This window comes from Charadrius vociferus, unplaced genomic scaffold, assembly GCF_000708025.1.
Source record: "Charadrius vociferus isolate BGI_N301 unplaced genomic scaffold, ASM70802v2 scaffold46, whole genome shotgun sequence".
NCBI lineage: Eukaryota > Metazoa > Chordata > Aves > Charadriiformes > Charadriidae > Charadrius > Charadrius vociferus.
Genome location: NW_009648710.1, coordinates 2,617,913 through 2,639,064, shown reverse-complemented (window position 1 = coordinate 2,639,064; position 21,152 = coordinate 2,617,913). Strand labels below are relative to the sequence as shown.

The window sequence follows — 21,152 nt, the reverse complement described above, 5'->3', positions numbered from 1 at the left end:
ATCTTCTGCTGTTTGTTATCATCCTGCAGAATTCTCTACCAGCCAGAAAGGTCCCATATGCTCTTAATCATAACAGGCTTCATAAATTCCTTGCGAAAGAGTCTTTGTCCCTTATTGTATATATATTTTTTGCGCTTTCTATAGGATGGTGTGAAAGTACAATAATAGATGTTAGGGTTTGTACCAAGATATTTGCTCTTGGCTTTTCACAGGTCTAGTGATTATTAATAGGTTGTATAGAAAATTCCTCTCTGAAATAATATATTACAGTGTATCGTTCTCTCTTTCTTCCTCTGTCTCAAGGCAGGAACATAGTGTAAATGTTTAAGCAGACATAAGGTTTCTCTAGATTGTGCTACTTCTCATCATGGATTTTAGTTTCAAGTAAAAAAATTTAGTCACAAGGGTTTGTGTTCCATTGTGAAATACAAATGGAGTTTATAATTCAACCTTCAGTGTGTATTGCTGAATGGTATTAACCCACTCTTCGGCCTACAGTTGGCTGGTTACCAAGAGTGTCCAGGTAGTTCCTTCCTTCCGTTTGCTTTTTTTATTTTTATTTTCTATTTTTAAATTTATTTTTTGCCTTTCAGTTGAGTGTTTGTGTTGTGTGTATATTTGCGTGTGGTTTTTAAAGGATTTCATTAAAAAAAAAAAAAAAAGAAAACAAACTCAAACAGTTACTTCTGTCTTGCTGTTAGTTATGAAGTATGGCTGTGGGCCCAAATAATGCTGGCTCCGGGTTGTCAGTGGGTCGCTTAACGTTGGGTCTCCCATACCATGCTTCCCCTTGTTTGTGTATGCTTGCCGTCTAAGCGACTGGTCATTGGGATCCCAGGTCTTGTAGTGGGAATTGTAACCTAATGGGTGTGTGTGGATCTTTGCAATTTTGGATTTCTGCCCATTCTGTTTGGTGAGGCCACTGTCAATTGTGTAAGCTCTGTCTTCATCTAGGCGCACTGGATGGAGTGGCAGGCTCCCCTTGGCAGCCAGTTCTGCAAGATGTCGGCGTTTGGTGTAGAAGTCATCGTTGACTTTGTCAGCTATTTGGATTTAAAAGGGGGAGGGGACAAAAAAATCAGTTAGACACAAGAAAAATGTTACACAGTTTATAGTAGGTCATGCACAATTGCATCTGTGGACCAGATACAGTTACAGGTATGTCAGTAGGAGAAATCCATGCCACCTCCCACCCCTTATTTTCTCTCTATAGTATATTTTTGGATGCCATTATGCTAGGCTTTTTTGAATATGCAGACAAAACCCGATGCCCTTTAACAACAGGCTGTCCCTGCCCCAAATCACTCAGGTTGTGTTGATATTCACATTATGGGGACAGGTCCTATGAATCTCACTGCTGCTCATCTCACATAACATAGGAAGCTTAGGAAGTGTTCAGAAGTATACAGACTTGGAAATATTGGGGCATCTTTGGGATGCCCTGTTGTATGAGAGCACATCTCTTGAAACGCAAAGTGTCACGTGGGTGTTTAACCAAGCCAGTTGTAAGGTCCAGTGGTGTACGAGGTGGATCCGTTTGTGTTGAATAATGCCTTAGCGCAAAATGAAAAATGGGATCTGTTCCACATGGTTAGAAGTTCACTAATGCTTTGTGGGGCTGAAAATACTTTGGGTTGCTGAAGGTTAGGTATATATCCTGTGATTTTACAGACAATGAAAACCCTAAATTCCAGGTTCTGACATCATTTTCTGGGGCCAGTGCCACTAAGAAATACAGCAATAACCCTGCCAACAAATACTGCATCGCAATTCTCAATTTAGGATTTTGCCCTCTGCACTTTTCTGGACAAGTGTCTTCTGGTGCATGCTTTTGCTCAGGCTTGATTGTTGTCATTGCTGGCATTTATTTGGCCTTGCTTAAAAGCGTGAACCATGCTCAGGAAGCTGAAGGCATTCTGCAGCAGTCCAGCAACTCATTTAAATGTTGAGACTGAGTATCAGGGGTTTAAGGGGAGCCTAACTGAATTTCATTTTTTAAGATCTTGCCTTTTATGTAAAGAAGGTTTATTTACCCACTTCAGAAATCTAGATTTTGATTTAAGATAGTGCCAAATATGTAAATCTACTAACATGGTGATGTGTTAATCAGCAGTGGCGTGCTTTGAATATATGATTGCGTCAGCCTGGATTTGACTTTTGCTGTGCCTTGGCTAGATCCATCCATCTTCCTTGAAGCTATGCCATGTAAAGCTTCTCTGTGGAAGTCTTGTACAAGTAGCTGTCTGTACAGCTCAGCTCCTCTTGCCTTCGTGATGAGTAGATTTTTAATTCCCTGCACTGTTTTTGTTTATTTTCCTTCTTTTTCTCTCTCCCCAGTATTGCTAGGAGGCTTTTGTTGCACTCTGAATTTTCTCCTTCTCTCTGGTTCTGACGTGGATCATTATGCAAGGTGGTGAAATTCCCATAAGCACCACATTAATCTTCAAGATCAGGTTTCAGTTCTGCATCCCCCTTGTCCTGGCCCCTCAACAGGGAGAAGTATTACCAAAAGCAGTTGCTGTTTGTCATCTCATCACAGTTTTTGTATAATGACTGTCTGACTGGACTTTGATTTTAAATCCTTAATTTTGTCATTAAAGAGGCGTTTCCTCTTCGATGAACTGAAATTGTTCTTGTCTCTGCTGTAAAACTAGACTATGTATGTTTTGCTCATCTCCATCCGTCTCTTTTTCTAATCGATGAGTGAATGCTTTTCTATAGCATACGGGTGTCTTCTGTTTTAAACAAATCACAGAATGTAGATAATGGCCTGGCCTAACTTCAGTACAGGATGTGCAGTTGCAATTGCTGATAGACCTGTAATGTGTTACAAAGAGAACCTGCTAAGTTCTGCTTTGATTTTTAGGATGAGTTGTTTTATTTAGAGATCTGTAATCTGTACCTGCTTCTCCTTGGAAGAGCTTTTTCCGGTTCTAAATGTGGCTTGTCCTTTTAATTTCCTAATATTCACCAAATGCCACAAAACAGTATTGTATGTAAGTTGAATAACGACAGGAGGGAAATGCAGTCTGTGTTGCTAATTTCTCAATAATGTTATCAATTGACAAAAACAGTTGTAGAAAAGGCATTGTGAATATCCACACAAGTATTCATTTGTATACATTTTTATATCAAAGGCACTGCAAGTCAGCTGGTTAGGGGAGCAAGCTTCTATATCTTATCACTTAGCCCTTGTCTATATAAGAAGTCACACTAGCTTATGTAATTTAGATTCAGCATAGTTAATTATGTCTACCTCCTAATATAGATACATTTGTCTGCCTATTTCACATTTAAATTGGTTTAATTTGCATAAAAAATTAAAAACTAAGCTAATCTTGTGTAAGGATAGAGTAAAATTGTAAGTTTGTACTCCAATTTGATATTAGTTAAGCTGCAGCAATTTGTCTTACATAACCAAGATCTTTGATGATCAATTACAAGGTAAATAATGACTTCTGTTTAGAAAAATAACAGTGGTGATGTAGTTATGTAAATAATGACCAAAAATTTCAGGTGTTTGCATTGCTTGATTTTTTGTGCCATTTTTCTCTTTTGTATGGCTAAGTGAAAAAGGCCATAACAAGCTCAAGCTACTTCCTTAGATTCTTTTTTTTCTCACTTGCACCTTTTCCCACGGCCAGCGATGGTCCTGGATCTCTGTATTTTGTCAGACATTAGATATGTTACTCAGATCTCCGAACATGTCAAGATCGATGTCCTCACAGAGTAAATTGTATTACTGTTGCATATAAACAACACCCCTACTGTAAAACCTAAGCAAGGAAGATAGCCTCAGAAGGACTGTGCCTATGACACGCCTGTGAGATTGATTTTGCTCTTGTTTATGGTATGTTATATGTAAAATTTTCAGCTCTTTATTTGTTTCTTATGGAAGATAATACAGTAAGTGAAATGATTAGCTCTGTAAATATGATTACATCAAAGCTTCTTTAACTAATTTGGTCCGTAGTCCCTTTCTAGGGACTTCTCAACTGTTGTCTGGAAACTAGGCTTGAAGAGAACAAACCAGGCTTTGGTCTGTAAGTCCTCGTCAGCAAAGTCAAGCAGAAAGCTGGCAAATATATGATGAATGGCTGATTGCATGCCAGTTTTGTGTGGCAGTGACAGTGTGGGAGAGCTGCTGTTTGTATTTTTCTTGATCAAATAATGGTTTGCAGGGTTTTGCCTCAGAATTTTGTTATGTATGCCTAGGAGTTAAATGCTAACAGTGAAAGCCAGCCACTTTATCTAATGTTTTAACCTCTTTAAAATGGTCTTCTTTCAGCATGCACACGCAGGCTTACACATAGGCACGCATACCAGAATTGGGTGGGGGACAATACCATTGTAGCAAATATGGAGCAAAAAAAAAAAAAGCGTTGATAAAACCAAATTGTTCAGTCATTCAAAAGAGCTTGTGGCAAGCCTTGAAGCAGTCCTTATTCTGGCATACTGACTAGATTATAGGTTTTGTCATACCAGTGTGCTATGCCCCAGTGTGAGTGACCTGATGATACTATAGTGCAGGAACAGGTTTTTTTTACTGCTGAATTTCACAGTAGCAATGATTCAGAAGAGTTATATTGAGCATGGTATTGTAACAAATATTTTATCAAGAAAAGCATATCCTGATCAAGATATCAAGAAAAGTATCCTGATGCCAGCTACTTTAAAAACCAACTGTGAATCTCAGGAAGTTCCTTTTTCTTCTTAACCAGCCCGTATAAATATTTTGTGGACTTTAAACATGCGAAGAGACATTTTGGAGTTACATGTGGATTTATTATGTGACCTTGGGTACATGACTCAACTTTCCTGTGTCTTGGTTTCACCAGCTGTAAAATGAGCTCTTAACACATTGGAGGAAGTAGTTAAGTGTTACAAAGATTAATTGCTATTTGTAGAGTATACTGAGTTTTCAGATGAAAGGTGCTATAGAAGTGCCTTTTGCATTGACTTCTGTATATAAATCAGTAAAATAGGATTTAAAGATATTAACTGTCACATTTATGAAATGAGTGAAGAATTAGAATTGCAAAATTGCCAAACGAACAATAGTAAAAGAAGGGCTTTAATTCTCAGTGTTACTCTTTTTGTTCCCTTCCTCCAGTCTTGGCAGATAATTACGCAATTTTTCTCAGTTTCAATATTTTTGTAAGGTTTTTACTCCTTTAAGGTAATGTACCCACAAGTTTAGTTACTGTTGTAGCTGTTCATCTGGAAAAAATGTTGTAATATGAATTTTTTCCAACCTAAAGTGCGTGCCTGGGAGCAGGGAGAAGTTGGGCTTTTGTTCCTGCTGTGCATCAAATGAATAACTGAAAAAATATAGAAACAGTGTAAGGATCAAAAGCAGGACTCCTCCCTCCCAGCTGAGTTCTTAACTATTAAGACAGAGATTCTTTCTCTTCCTTTCTCTTTCTACACTAATAAATCTTGAATTTTCTTCCGCTCCACAGCACAAGTTCATCAGGATGTGAATCTGGGGTGCACCATCCTAGCAGAAGCTGGGATGCACCTTGCTGGGTAGGGAATGTAGATTTAAATCCCACTCCGTTGGAGCAGCTGTACATACGTGAGCCTATCATCTAAAAGGCAGATCGCTCCACTCCTCATGCTTATCTGAATCCAATGATGCCTTACAGTGAAGACAACTGTCTCCTTTATTTTTGATCTTGACTTTGCCAGTACCAGTGTCAGATGTCTCAGATAGGGACCCTTGAGTTATTCCTTGAAATTTGATTTTGAAAGGTGACAGCTACCAAGCTCCTTGGGATAGCAAGGTCATGGGAATGAATGCCTAGGAAAATTGCAGTGAGTTTAGGCTCATTTAGATGAGGTGGCCAGAAAAGAATGAGCTTTCAATGGTATGTTTTTATTCAGGTGTCACCATTCCGCCTAAATCTGTCACTAACAGAGACAAGCTTTGTTTTTTCACTAATTGATGATTTGCCATGACCAAACTTGGAAGTTTCACGTATTTCTTCATAATCCACAGTTATATAACAAAAGCATGTAGACCAGTGAGTCGCTTATAGACTAAATACCATGGATGAAAACATGTTTTCTTGAAAATCAGTGGCAAAAATCCTTGTGGCTGTAATAGGGTCAGGATTTCTCAGTGCGCTTATTTGAGTTTATATTGTCTGTGCTGAGAGGTGCCCCTAAAGCAATGTAATATTGTTCTGCTCCCCAAGTTAAGTAGTCTTCAAGGTGGCTGTGTAACCACTTCTGGCATAAAGAGTCGTGTGAACATGCATTACATTGTGTAATGTTTGCTTTTTCTTGTAAAATATTGCAGTTACAAGCATTTCTGTGCAGTAAGTACAGCTAAATAAGGAGGCCTTGGGTAATTCTGAAGCAGTGTTTTTTTACTCTTTTCCTCATTGACAATCCTCCTGTCTTTGTGGGTCCATAAAATGGCTCTGAATTCTTGTACCACTTCTTACAGCTATGAGAGAAGTGTAGAATCCTGAACGACAATTATGTCCTACAGCTTTTGTGAAAGTAGGCACCTAGGAGTGGGAAGAAACCTCTGAAGTGAGAGAGGAGAATCCACAAAGGAGTGAGCCCCTGTAAAAGCTCTAAAGACATTGAAAAAAATAAGCTTCAGTGACAGCTTGCAGTCACAGTCAGAAGATACAAATATATATAGGGAACCCTGTTTCTTGGTAGATGTTTCACAGAATTATTTCTTATCTGAACGTATTTTAAGAACGACTTTGTAAAATACAGAGCTTTATTCTAGCCACAGAGAGATTGTATTTCAAATTTAGGGCTAGAGATACAGAAAGCAAGCCAACGGAAAGTGCTGGGGGACAGGATAGCAATGAAATTACTACAGTGACACACCACATAACAGCTAAAATACAGTAACTGCCTATTTGTACATGTTTTCTGTGTAATAGTGAAGCTATCCCTATGTAATATTTAACAGTTAATAACAAGGCTTTGCTTCTACAGCCATGACTTTGCTGAGACGTTAGTGTAGTTACCTGAAGCTACGGGAACCTTACATTTCTCTCTGTAAGTAATGAAAGTGAAAACTGAAGGAAAAACAAAAGGGTAATGAATCCTGGCTCAAAGACAACATGAGAATTTGCTTAGGGAAATACTAGGGTGCTGCCTTCGGTGGGGCTGTTGTTGATCCTGTCTGAATGTGCTTATTCATTTGCTTTTCTAAGCTGGCATCTAAGACAGTATGTTCAAAGGATTCCAAGATATAAGTCAACTCTATGCAAGTGTTTTTGCAGGAGTTCATCTGAAAATCAAAGAAGTATCATTACTGAACTAGCAGGAGCTTTTTCTTGGGTGAGGGGAAAAAAACTAGTGTGGACTGAGTTCAGATTAGCTGTCCCCAGGTATGAATTGGATCCAATAAATTCACTGAAAAGTGCATTCCATCCAGTAAAACAAATAACTAATGATCTGTCTTTTGAATGAAGGGGCTCGCCAGGCATTATGGAGCATAGAAGAATTTGCTTTGTGCAACATGAAATCTATTGGAAAACAGAATACAGATAGATGTTGCAGAGAGACACGATTCTGTTCATATAGTGCCAGCAGTGGGTAGAATGGTATGATAGATCTGTATGTCGCCAAGAGGAAGGAATGGAGCTACTCCATGGTTGGTCACTAGCTGTTCTTATCTCATGAGCGCTGGAGTGGCTGTGTATAAAGGGGGGTGATTTTAAACCATACTGAATTCTAAGAAAGGGCGAATGCCATTTAAAATCATTTTTGCTCTGTCCTTCTCCATTCTTATATTAAACTCTGAGAATGCAGAATTCAGCCTGTGGGCTGCAATGCATTGTTTTCTGTCCTAAATGTTTGCTTTTCTTCCCCCAAAAGTTCTAATACTGGTTTGCCTTTATTTAAGACATTCTGAAAAGGAATATAATATTTTATGTCTGTGGATTCTTCATCATGGTTTTTATACCCTGTTACTGATAGAGGTAAAGAAAAATACATAAAGCATAGAACCACCCATAAATCACTTTCATAATTTTGATAGAACCTACTTTTTGTGGGTCTGTGTTATTCCTCTCTGGCCCCCTTTACCGCTTTATCTATTTACCCGTTTCTTAGAGTGATCTGGAGGAAGACCAAGCCTGAAAAGACGTATCATATCAACCTTTTCTTCTGCAGACATTGTTTGAAAGGAGCTTGTCCACCTCCAGACACAAGACTGCATTTTGCTTTCCCAGTGAAATAAAATTCTACTTTCATGATATGAGACACGATGAAACATAAATATGTAGGCCCAAACATTTCTTCTCTTCTATCAATTACTTTCACGACAGTTTCTGAAAGGCTGAAGAGGCCAGAATATTTCTGCGTTTTGAAATGCATTAGGGATGGTTTAGAATAGGAGTGCAATTAGACTTGGTAAGTGAAGCCTCCAGTCTCAGCAATGTTCTCTTTATCCACTACAGGCAGCAAATGCTGCTGCTTGGCTGGGAACGCTGAGACAGAATTTGATTAACTCCTCAGGAACCATACATCACGTGTGGTACCTCATGTACAGGGTTGCAGTTCCCTGGAACATAAGAGGAGTCACATGTCTGTGCGTAGAAGCACCCCTCTTCTGACAACGTGCCAAAAAAGCACAGCACCTGCAAAGTCTATTTTTTATTTTTCTTTTTACATACATTTATTTACTGTTTAAGTTTAGGCAAGTTTCTCTGTGGACATAGAAACCGCTTTTCCAGTTGGGCTTTTGCAGCCGACGGCATTAATTTACATAGTATTAAATTGCAATATTTATGATTCAATTTTGCAAAGTGCTGCAATGATACCATGATTTGGTTTTGGTCAAAATATTCCAGACGCACACACATTGTACCTAATGTAGAGACCAATGACATACAGAATACTTGTATCTAACCAGTGTAAGAAAATAGGCTTTTCTGATTTCCCAGAATAAATAGCTTCTGTCAACATGGAAATAAATGGTGGCTACATCATGGTATTGTAAATATTTTCAGAAGACCTGAAATCTGTTGCATGCAGATAGACAAAGATCACACACACTACTTTGTTAAATCCTGAAGTGATTCAAGATTTTAAATTCAGGCATCAAGATGTTAAATTGCTGGTTCAGTATCGTGCAATGAATGATAAACTTGAGAAGGAAATAAGATTGCCAGATCTATTCTTGAACCAATGGATGAAATTGTGAAAGTCTAAGAGAATTATGTATTCAAATCTCTGACTTTTGTTTGAAAATGCAGCCAGTGGCTGTCCTGTAACTGAAAATCTGTTTTTTCCTTTTTTTTTTTTTTTTCCCCTAAAGGCCTCTAAGCTCGTGTCCTTTCATGGCATCTACAATGGCAAATAAATATGAAAAGTTCTACTGTGAAATATTTATTTAGTTTTATCTCATTTAGGCATATTTATCAGTTTGAGTTTTACTGGAAACCTTATATGTGGTAAGGAAACTTGCCTTTTCAAATAGAAACTATCTATGTAGTCATGCTGTCATGCTTAACTTCTGAATAAAGCATGACTGCGGCATAAACTGATTATAGGAAATGAGGGTTTGGCTTGCTTTCTAAAAATGCTGTCCAAAGCCAAAGAGGTTAACACAGGAGATTTGCTTAAAAGGCTTCTTCCACTTCTTCCTTCAGTAATCTTGCTTGCTTTTTCACTGGGTAGTTTTTAATGCTTCTCAAGCAAATCAGTTAGGACAAATCTGGTTGTGTCAAAAGTTTGCAGCAATGTTTTCATACGTCAACAATAATATGAAATTGTTTGTAACCTTTTGAGTCAGTGAGGACCTTCAGTTTGTTCAAGGGCAGGGCTACCTAACTATTCCAGGAGCACCACTTCATTGTACATTTGCAGAAAAAGTGTGCAGTCATGTGCAATAACAGGCCCTACTACTGCAGTCGGAGAAATTCAGGCAGTCCGCACACAGCAATGTGCCTTGCTCCTGGGAGTGGACTGCAAATCAGGTGGACTGTCCTGGCAGGCTGCATACTGAGTAGTATGTGGGTCACGTTGGAAGAAATTTCACGGTGTTCTGCAATGTGACTCAGTGTCTGAAAATGTGTGTGTGTTTTTCCTTAAGGTGTCAATTTATCTTATTTAACATTGACTGAAAAAGCTGTTATATTCCTGACCACGTTTATTTGTAATAACTGTTCTTAGCATGAGCCTAATTTCATTTTTTTCAGACATTGCTGTTGGCATTCTTCTGTGTACTGAGTTTCATTTTCAGTTTTAATACTTTTTATTAGATGGTTTTGTTTCTTTTAGTATACTGCTGGTTATAACTCTTAAACATATGTCTGAATCAGCTACAAATACTCGTAGTTGTGATGATGTAGAAAGCTGCATGAGGACACAGAAGACCCAGTTCAGGTCTCTGAATACGTAATTAAGAGATGGGTTTAGTGCTGAAACAAACCTGTGTTTTTCTGTCTTTCAACTGGCGTCATACTAGATCTACACCATCATTTCTGAATAGGGGTTGAGGCCTGGAGGCTTTTTGAATTTTACTGCTTAAATGAAAATAAGTCCTAGTGATGTAATAACTATTTTTTCTGGGAGTTATTTTTATATGATCTGTTTCTTCACTCCTATAATTGTAAAGAATTTTTAGCAATCGTTCTGGATTGAAGTAATTTTTTTTTCCAAAATTAGCTGTGGCGTAAGTTGTTTCTATTAGAAAGTTATCTTTTTCTATTATTTTTGCCAGAAGGAATCCTTTTCAAGAGACAGTTATTAAGCAAGAGAAAAAAATTCAGAAGTATTTCCGTAGCTGTACTTGTGCACATTCAGTTCTGGTTTTTTCTTCTCCTTTCCTTCTCTTCCTGTCTCCCTTCTATTTGACTGTGTGGCATATGTATTATTAAAGTCTTGTGCATAACTTTCAGAATTTTCCAAACCAGAGATGTGTGTCAAACTGAAAAGAAATAGTGTTCCCTGGCAATTGCCAAACTTGCACTGAGAAGAAAATCAGTTTCGTAAGGTTTTCATACAGATTGGGCAAACCCAAAGGCAAAGCAGAACTACTACCTCCTCCGAACAGAATCCTCTGAGTAGCCTTCACATAAAGCAAAAGCACTTATGAGTGACAGACAGTCAAGGAAGAATCAGTAATGAAGGTCACTTTAATGAATACTTAATAGTGCGCGCGCGCACACACACATGACTTCTGCCATCTTGGAATGTTCAGCTCCCACCTCTACCTTGAAAATGAGAAACAACAGCGCTGAATTGCAGATCTTCCTCCTCAGCTGTGCAGGACCCTTGCAAGGGAAGGTGAACTTTTCTCAGGAGCACCTCCCAGAGCCTAGAAAGCTTTGCAAACTTTCCCACTATAAAAATGATCTGTTTTACTTAATATTATCATTAGGATGGAACAGACTGATAGTTTCATGATGACTGAAAGCTGGAGAGGGGCTTTTTACAATGGCATGAGGTGATAGGACAAGGGGTAATGGCTTCAAACTGGGAAGAGGGGAGATTTAGATTAGGTATTAGGAAGAAATTTTTCACTCTGAGGGTGGTGAGAAACTGGCACAAGTTGCCAGGGAAGTTGTGGATGCCTCATCCCTGGAAGTATTCAAGGTTAGGTTGGATGGGGATTTGAGTAACGTGGCCTAGAGGAAGGTGTCCCTGCCCATGGCAGGGGGGTTGGAACTAGATGATCTTCAAGGTCCCTTCCAACTCTAATCATTCATTGATGATTCTATGAAAAAACGTATTATTTGTTCACTTAGGTAAACTTGACTTGCAACAAAACAATCCTTATAACTGCTTAAAATTACCAAGCCAAATCTGAATATTCACATCTTATATATTGTAAACACAACAGACTTGAATGAAATACTTAAAAGCTCTGTTGTCTACAGGTCCACGTCCTTCTTATGTTGGGGGCCCCAGAGCTGGAGGCAGAACTCCAGGTGGGGTCTCAGAAGAGCAGAGGGACAGAATCACCTCCTTCCACCTGCTGTCCACTCTTCTTTGGATACAGCCCAGGATGCGGTTGGCTTTCTGGGCTGTGAGCGTTCATTGCCAGCTCATATTGAGCTTCTCATCAACCAACACCCCCAAGTCCTTCTCCTCAGGGCTGTTCTCAATCCATTCTCTGCCTACCCTGTGTTTGTGCTTGGGATTGCCCCATCTGACGTGCAGGACTTTGCACTTGGCCTTGTTGAAGTTTATGAGGTTTTCACAGCCCCACCTCTCAAGCCTGTCCAGGTCCCCTTGGATGGCATCCCTTCCCTCCAGCGTGTCAACCGTGCCACACAGCTTGGTGTCATCAGCAAACTTGCTGAGGGTTCACTGAATCCCACTTTCCATGTCGCTGACAAAGATGTCAAACAGCATGGTCCCAGTACCGACCCCTGAGGAATGCCACTTGTCACTGGTCTCCACTTGGATGTGAGCCATTGACCTCAACTATTTGAGTGTGGCAATCCAGCCAATTCCTTGTCCACTGAGTGGTCTATCCATCAAATCCATGTCTCTCCAATTTAGAGACCACAATGTCATGCGGGACAGCGTCAATCAAATGCTTTGCACAAGCCCAGGTAGATGATGTCTTTTGCTCTTCCCTTATCCACCAATGCTGTAACCCTGTCATAGAAGGCCACCAAATTTGTCAGGCATACTTTGCCCTTAGTGAAGCCACATTGGCTGTCACCAATCATCTCCTCTTTTTCCATGTGCCTTAGCGTAGTTTCCAGGAGGATGTGCTCCGTGATCTTGCTGGGCACAGAGGTGAGACTGACTGGCCTGCAGTTCCCTGGCTCTCACTTTTTTCCCATTTTAAAAATGGGGGTTATGTTTTCCCTTTTCCAGTCAGTGGGAACTTAACCGGATGGCCATGACTTCTCAATATGATGGACAGTGGCTTAGCAACTTCTTCCACCAGTTCCCTAGGACCTGTGGATGAATCTTGTCAGGTCCCATGGATTTGTGCACCTTCAGGTTCCTCAGCTGGTCTCAAACCTGGTCTTCTTCTACAGTGGGAGGTTCTTCATTCTCCCAGTCCCTGCCTTTGCCTTCTGTGACTTTTTTTGGTTCTAACCAAATATAAAAAACTCAAAAACTTTAATACTCTTCAACTTTGTGCATTGATATGTATCAACAGCAGTAGTGTGATGTTCTTCAGAATTACCCATGAATACCAATGAAGACTAGTAAGACAACTGATAGGAATGAATCCCTTATTAACAACATCATATAAATAGCAGCCGTTATCTGTCTGCTATTTTGGTTCTGCAAAGGATGTTCTAAAGACAGTAAATGTGTTAAAGAGAGAAATTACACAGATAAAAGCCACAGAGATCATTGCTTTACTCCTACACATTCATACTATAATAACAAAGGGCTTGAGGCACGGAGGGAGGAAGAGCAATAACATGATATGTAATGCACACAGTTAATGTTTCCAAAAGTCCTTCCCCTGACAGCTTATTTGAAGAAGGATAAGAGGAAAAGAGAAGCTGAAAAAAAAATTCTGATGCGTAGTGGCTATGATACTGCTATGATACTACAGCATAAAAAAAATAAATAATTATAGAATCATAGAATGGTTTAGGTTGGAAGGGACCTCAAAGATCATCTAGTTCCAACCCCAACTGGAAGGCTGCTATAAGATTCCTCTGAGCCTTCTCTTCTCCAGGCTGAACAGCCCCAACTCTCTCAGCCTGTCTTCGTAGGAGAGGTGCTCCAGCGCTCTGATCATTTCTGTGGCCCTCCTCTGGACCTGCTCCAACAGGTCCATGTCTCTCATATCCTGAGATAAACTTAAACTAAATGGACCTGAAGGTCAGTTTTCCTTTCTTTCATAAGTTCAATGTGTTGCTAAAGTCTTAAAAATGAGATAACGTAGATGGAAATGTTTAAGAGCATCTTATTGCGGTGTTAAAACTGCTTCTTGTAAAAGAAAGACTATTTGCAATTTCCTCCCAGAAGCTTAGTTGTCACTTCTGCTGTGACTGACCTGTCCCTGAAGAGTTACCTTTTCACAGTTCTGTTTATTTGCTAAATGATGGCATGGGCAATGGCTGCTTGGATGTCTGATTACTTACAGCAGAATTCCCCAGCCTCGAAAAGAGTACCACCCTGTAGATTTTATAGTAAAATGTTGTTTCTTTAAAAGGCTTTAAAAGAATATCAGTGATGCAGCTAATCATCCTCAAGACACTGAGGCTTTGCACAAACAACATATAATTAAAATGGGGCTACTTGACTGGAAGAAGAAATGAGTGTGCTGGATGGTAAAATAGGAAAATACTTGGATCAAGAGTCCCCCAAGCGGTTTTTATTTACCTATGACAGAGTGCCTGCCGGTATCAGAAGCCAGTTCGGTAATTAACAGAGAAAACGATGAAATGATTTAGTGGAAGCAAGAAAAGGTCTTGGAAGTCTGCACACACTAGGCAGGATGGGAAGTTTGGGGGGTCTCAGCAGAAGACAAGTGACACTGGCACTTCATCTAGTTGGGAAATGGGAAGGCTGAGGGAACAGTGCTAGCAGGGGGGTGGTAAAGAGAGGCTTGCTACTGAGAACTTCTTGGCTTTTCTTCTGTGCCTGAAGGAGAAGCAAGGATTAAAGTATGAAAGACTTCTTTAACAAATGAACGCTCAAAAGCTTTGAATTCTCCAGCCACATTGGGCTAAGTAAATAATAATAAAAAGATACCGAGCTTTCATGTCATACATCCTTGAGACAGATCTGTAGTTCCAGCATTGAACACTGAACATACCTCTAGATACATGAAATCATTAACTGAATCACCCTCTGGATATGACAAATGATGCATTAATCTGTACTTCTCTGTCTGTTTTCATGGTGTTAAATCCAGGGAGCTACTCTCATGTACCAGATTTTTTTAATCCATTTTTGTGCAACTGCTTATGGAAGTAGTAGCTGAAAATTTCTTTACTCTTTGAAATGAAAGGCCGAGGCAGAGCGCAGGGAACTATAGGGAACTATAGGGAATGATACAGAATCTCATATTCTGGTGAGATAGGCGTCACGTTCTTAGGGGGCAGTTGTGAAGTCACCTGTATTCTCATAAAATAGACCTTGTATCAGCATAGAGTTACAATAATTTCTATGGAAATCGAAGATCTTAACAGAAGGCACCACCAAATTTCACGTAAGACAGGAGGATGGTTCAAAGATAACACCTTAGACTTAACCTTATGGCGATCTTCCCCTTTGGATCCTTCTCTGTGTGTAGATGTAAAGGACAGACAAACCAGACCATTTTCTCAGATGCTTCACCTTTTTGAGGGACATGTTGCCTTGTGCATTGGTGCCACTTGCGGCCACAATATTTTCTACATAGTAAGGCTGACCTAAACAGGAGATATTTATTCTTTGAGTGTTGTATTTGCAGAATCTCACTTTGGAGTTTTGCAGCTACAAGCAGAGCTGGAGCTCTGGTCTCCTTTGGGATCAAAGACCTGTGAAGCTTCAAGAAATGCTGGGAGCTGTAGACTCAGAGATGTGATGATGAATCTGCTGCCAATTATATACTCCTTCTAGCTTCACTATATCAAATCAATTAGATCTGATTTCATCCCACAGGAGACTACAACTCCCAGCGTCACTGAAGGCTTTCTGGGTCTGAGTTTCAGGGAGGAATTCTGTCCTTTGCTTGGGGTTTTTTTTGGCAAAAATTTTAACTGGCTGAGTTATCTTAAGTCATGCCCAGTCAGTTCCTCAAAGGTTTGTGTGTGTATGTGTGTGAGGCAGAGGGGAAGAAGAAAGTTTATGAAAAATATAAAATCATGTTAAAGTGTAGAAATACTTGTATTCTCTGTTTTTACATGTATGTGTGTGCACCTCTCCAGCAGCTGAGTGATCTTTCTCCCAGTCCCGCGGGGCTTTAGAGAGTTGGCTTTGAGGTATTTTTTAATTTTTGCAGAAGTTCTAAAGAAAGATAGTCACTTTGCACTCCCTGAAACTCAAGGAAGAAAATTAACTGTTACTGAGCCAGGCTTGCAGAACAATGTGAATGACTGAATAGATATAACTAATACCTCAGGATAGTGGGGCCACTTTGAGCTCTAGGAAACTCTTATTAAGTGACAGGATGGACTCCAACTCTTACAGCTTAGCAGAGTGGAATTTGAATTTGGATTGTTCATGCTTTCTGAATGAGTGTCCGAATTGTGTGTATAAAAATGTGTGATGAGCTACCTTTGTATGTCCTGGGACTTGAATTTCATGAAGGTGTTCAGGTACAAGATCTCCACCCACTTGTAGCTTTAGGCATGTCAGGATTGCTTAAATGAGCAATAATCATTTAAGCATGGAGTAAAAACATGGTCGATGAACTGGAAATAAGAATAATTTATGCAGAAAAACCTCTTTCTGCACTTTTCACATAAATAATCAAATACTGCAAAAGCACCAAAGGAAACCAGGATCATGTCGTCTCAGGTGACCAGAAAATTGAATTTTATTGCCACACAACATTCAGTGACCACTTTTGGTGGGATTGGTCTTAGAGCTTGTTAACCCTTTTCCCTCAGATACATCCTCTGACATTCCTCAGTGGGACAAATTTAGCATTGTTGAAAAAAGTTTCTCTGGCTCAAAAATGGACAAATAATGGGTGAACAGAGTGCACCTATCAGTCAGTCAGATAGGCTCGAGATGCTGAGAGATGGATTGCTTATCTATTCTTTCAGGAAGCACATGTTGCTCTGTCTCATTTCCAAGGGGTCCTCTGTCTTCTGCTGGTTATTCCCTTGTGGTGTATGTGTTAAGGTAGAAGGCGAGTAAAATTCTGGTGCAGTGAGGAAAACAGTAAGTAAATCTCAACTCACTATTACCTTGTACTCCAGGAACTCATCTGAGAATATAAAATAGGCACAGAATGTCCTCGTGTTATTCAGAGATGTAAATGCCAGTAGATAGTAAGAGGAAAAGGTGAAATTGGTCAGTAGCTGCTGGTCAATACCTACAGAATTCTGGAGGCAGCAACTAATACAGAAATTCCTAACAAGAAATGAGGAAAAATCCTCTTCCATTGAGTGTGTAAGGGTTTGGTTGTGCAGTTTGAACTGGTTCACGTAAAAATACTTTGCTTTTTAAATAAAATACATCCACATTGGCCTTTTCAATTCTCTTCTCCCCTGTTGTGCTGAATCAGACACTGCAATGCACACGTTGCATTGCATACATGCATGAACAGTTCAGCTTCAAATTGCACTCTGCTAAGCTATATGATTTAGAGTCTGGGGTGTAGCTTTAAAATAGCTTCCTGGGGACCAGCTTCGCCTCACTACCAAGGTATTGGTCATTCTTATTCAGTAGCACAATGCAAATTAATAGCAGTGCCACTGTTGTCTCTTGTTTTCACAAGTACTTGAGTCTTAAGTATTGAATTTAATGCAGGTCCCAAACACGGTCCAGAACAGAGATTACTGTGATTCGCTACTTTTCCATGAACTAAATTTTCACAGCAGCCAGTCACTGAGGGATGAGTAGCTCACTTCTAAAATTAGACAGCCAAATTTTTAGGACATCTGTAGTTCAGAAGAAAGCAGCTGTGTGGAAATTAATTTAATAGTGCCTCTGGTAAAGCATCACTTTTTCAGTTATCTAAACTTCTTACCACTTATGGCCACATTATGATGAGTGATATTAATGTACTGTAGCTACAGTTGCTACAACGCAAAAGGAATGCTTCTTCCTCCACCCCCACCCCCCATTAAAGAAGAGAGTTAAGCACAGTGGACTGTACCCGAACAATGGGATCATGAAGAGTAAGAGGCACTTAAATGAATATGGTTTGCCTCAAACGCATGGAGAAATACAGAACACACCCCTTATTAAATTTCTGTTGCGGCAAACGAATCCACCCTCAAGCCACTATCAATGAATGCAAAGGGAAATGGACTATCCACACACGTTAACCTGCTATGGGGATCAGTAAATGCAACTCTGAATGTTAGCATATGAAAAATGCAATCGCTCTGTGACATGAATACCAGATCGGGGTGAACTCAGTCTATGTCTATTTGTTCAAAAGGTGTTGTCGGGTTAAATTTATATTGGTGGGCCTGATGTAGGCCAGTTGCTATTTCCTCTCAGAGCTCTTCTCATAAAGTCAATATGAACTCTTCAATGTGTGATCTGGCTGGCTTGATGTCAGTGTGGTCACAAACCCAGACCTTGCTGGCATCATGGAAAAACTGCTTTGTGATCTTGGGGTGAACTCAAGAGGTGCCTCTTGGGAGGAATCTTGAGACTCTTGCGAGTCTGAAAGTTGGTAAAAACGGAACGTAACTGTTGCTCTGTATGTCCAGACAGAAGGTGTCAATGTATAACAGTTTCAAAATCTCTATTGTTTTCTGCTAAAATGTTTGGATAACAATGCAGCACTATTGTAGTTTTCCTGTGAAAATTCACCTGAATCGAAAACTTGCCTAGCGTGCTCTATGACCAGTAAATCTACAGGGAAAAAACAGAGGGGGAGATAGGAAGGACAGGGGAAAAGCACAGGAAGTTGGTGCAATCCTCCTGGAAAAAAATGTGCCTGAAAGTTATGTTTAATTTAATTTAAGATTCTGAGAAGCATTATACAACTTCTGGAGCTGAAGTGCACAATCTTTCAAGGTTGATTTAACTGTATGGTTATAATCTAGCTGCTTTAAAAACTTGTACTCAGACACCCAAGAAATGTCTAAGTTCTAATTTAATAATTTTTAGAAAAAAGTACATTCAGTGGCTCTTGGGCAGATAAGAGAAGTTTCTTTTGAGTGTTTCATCTCTCTTTTTATTATGCTTAAGTACCTTTTAGCTTTGATGATTGGCTTGACCTAAATTGACATCTGAAAAAGAAGCCTGATATCAGTGCATAAATCTGTGATAATCACCACATCATTACACAGTATCACCTTTTGAAGAAGGAATTGTAAAGCTACTGTCTGTATTCAAAAATCAGCAGAAAGCTATTAACCTTTGCATCTTATAAACAGATTAAAACATGCCACTTGTGAGATACAAAACCAGTAAGCTAAAGCAAAGCTAAACTATTTGAGATGGGACTTTGATGTATGTTTTGTTAGAGGTCTGCTCTCCTGAAGTTCAGATAAAGGGATGTCAGGTTGTGATGAAAAATTTGTCTTGTGTGATGAATACTAGATTCTGAAGTCAGAACCTTCTCAGCTGTTCTGCTGTTTTTCTGAGCCAAACAGCTCTGCCTGAAAACAGGCAGTGTGATACTGCTCTAAATTCATGGGGAAATGATGTTAACCTCTACAGAGTCATAGAATCATAGAATGATTTAGGTTGGAAAGGACCTTAAAGATCATCGAGTTCCAACCCCCCTGCCGTGGGCAGGGACACCTCCCACTAGACCAGGTTGCTCAAAGCCCCATCCAACCTGGCCTTGAACACCTCCGGGGACGGGGCATCTACAACTTCTCTGGGCAACCTGTTCCAGTGCCTTACCACCCTGAGAGAGAAAAATTTCTTCCTAATATCTAATCTAAATCTACCTTCTTCTAGTTTGAAGCCATTCCCCCTCGTCCTATCACTACGTGCCCTTGTAAAAAGTCCCTCCCCAGCTTTCCTGTAAGCCCCCTTTAGGTACTGGAAGGCCTTTTCTCCTCCAGGCTGAACAACCCCAACTCTCTCAGCCTCTCCTCATAGGAGAGGTGCTCCAGCCCTCTGATCATCTTGGTGGCCCTCCTCTGGGCCTCCTCTGTGTAAGCTGAGCAAGGGTTAGCGAGAAGCTGTTTATGAATAGAAAGCCCCCTAGTTCTTAATTTAGTATTGTCTAGAAGGGGCCTGAAATGTAAGATATTAAAGGCTTTGTGTCTTCACACACTGTGCAGCAGGTATTTGTAGCCCCTGAAAAGTATTAGCAACTTATGCTTCCAATATGAACATTGTGTTGAAATCTTTACCCACTATTGTCCTTTTCCCTCCCCACAACTGTTTCTTTGAGGATGTTCCCCCATTTGCTTAAAATAATAGCAGTCACAGTAAATAGCCACCACCGGGATGTTTATTAGGAGCTTTGTGATGCACTAATTGTTTGAAATCACAAGGCTTCAGAATATTCTTCCAGTGACCTACTAATGCGCATCCTGCAGAAAACGTGAAAGCTCTTACTTTGGAAGCATACAAGCGTCTTCTCTTTTTGGAAGTATTTGCAGGTGTCTAAATTAGTCTAAATTAGTGTAAATTATATGCTTTAAATTTGCAACTTATCTGATGTTTTTCTTTCTCATTTGTGCAGGTAGGTATGGAAAATACATACCAAAATGCATAGGTAGGCATATTCAGGGCATAAAGGACTAGGGCTGAACACTATGCATACAACATAGGTGAAGCTCACTGAAAAATGCTGTACCCGTAGATATGGAGTACTTTTGTATGCATATATAGACACACATGCATATGATCAATTCTTACATGTAATTTTCTTGTTACTAATTGTAGTCCACCTGTTAATTTTTAATACATTTCCAACCAACACGATACTCTGTATGAAACTCTATCATGAAGTAGTCTAGATGAGCAAGACTTTGTTTTTAACTTTGAAGCAGAATGTCAGCTGACAACAGAAAATGCAACATACTGATCTAAAGAAGTCATGCATTGTGTTGTTTACTTACCGACTGCCTTTAGAGAGGCGTACTTGTTAAGCTCTTTGCCTGGGGGCTGTTGCTCATATGGGTTTGTGATCTGTCCCAGGCTGGGATATGAATGTTGATGTGCCATTTGAGGAAGGAGGGGAGATGTTGGCATGACATTATTCATCTGTGTTGGATCTGTGTTAAAGAAAATCAACAAGCATTAAGAAAAAAAGAAATCGGTCTTAAGGTTTTAACGTCATTACCCAGTACAGATTAGACAGGATATGTCATGAGATTTAATGCAACAAAACACTATTTACTACAAAGTGGGAGTTTGAGTACAGCGAACCTGTACTTCAAACAGTTAATGGCATGATTAAAGGCTGATGAATGCTTGTAGCAATACATGCTCACTTTCGTATAAAACAGATCTTTGAACAAAAAAACAGGCTTTCAGAACAATAGAACACCAATACAAAGACTGAATTTGCTGCAGCATTAGGATACAAACCAAAACTTGAAGTTTATTCCAAGGTAGCTTGAATACAGGCCAGTCGTATCACTCTGTGGACTTAAATAGCC

At 39.7% G+C, this 21,152-nt stretch overlaps 1 protein-coding gene across 1 annotated transcript in view; it reads right to left on the bottom strand.

Annotated features, from left to right (window-relative positions):
- Positions 1–672: 672 nt before the first annotated feature.
- Positions 673–21,152, bottom strand: part of SHISA9 (shisa family member 9) — a 184,294-nt gene continuing 163,814 nt past the window's right edge. Inside the window, exons 3-4 of the mRNA XM_009886584.1 lie at positions 20,610–20,765; positions 673–1,043 (exon numbers count right to left, since the gene is read on the bottom strand). Of these exons, the coding sequence (XP_009884886.1) occupies positions 673–1,043; positions 20,610–20,765 (527 nt within the window). The remainder of the gene's footprint in view (positions 1,044–20,609; positions 20,766–21,152) is intronic.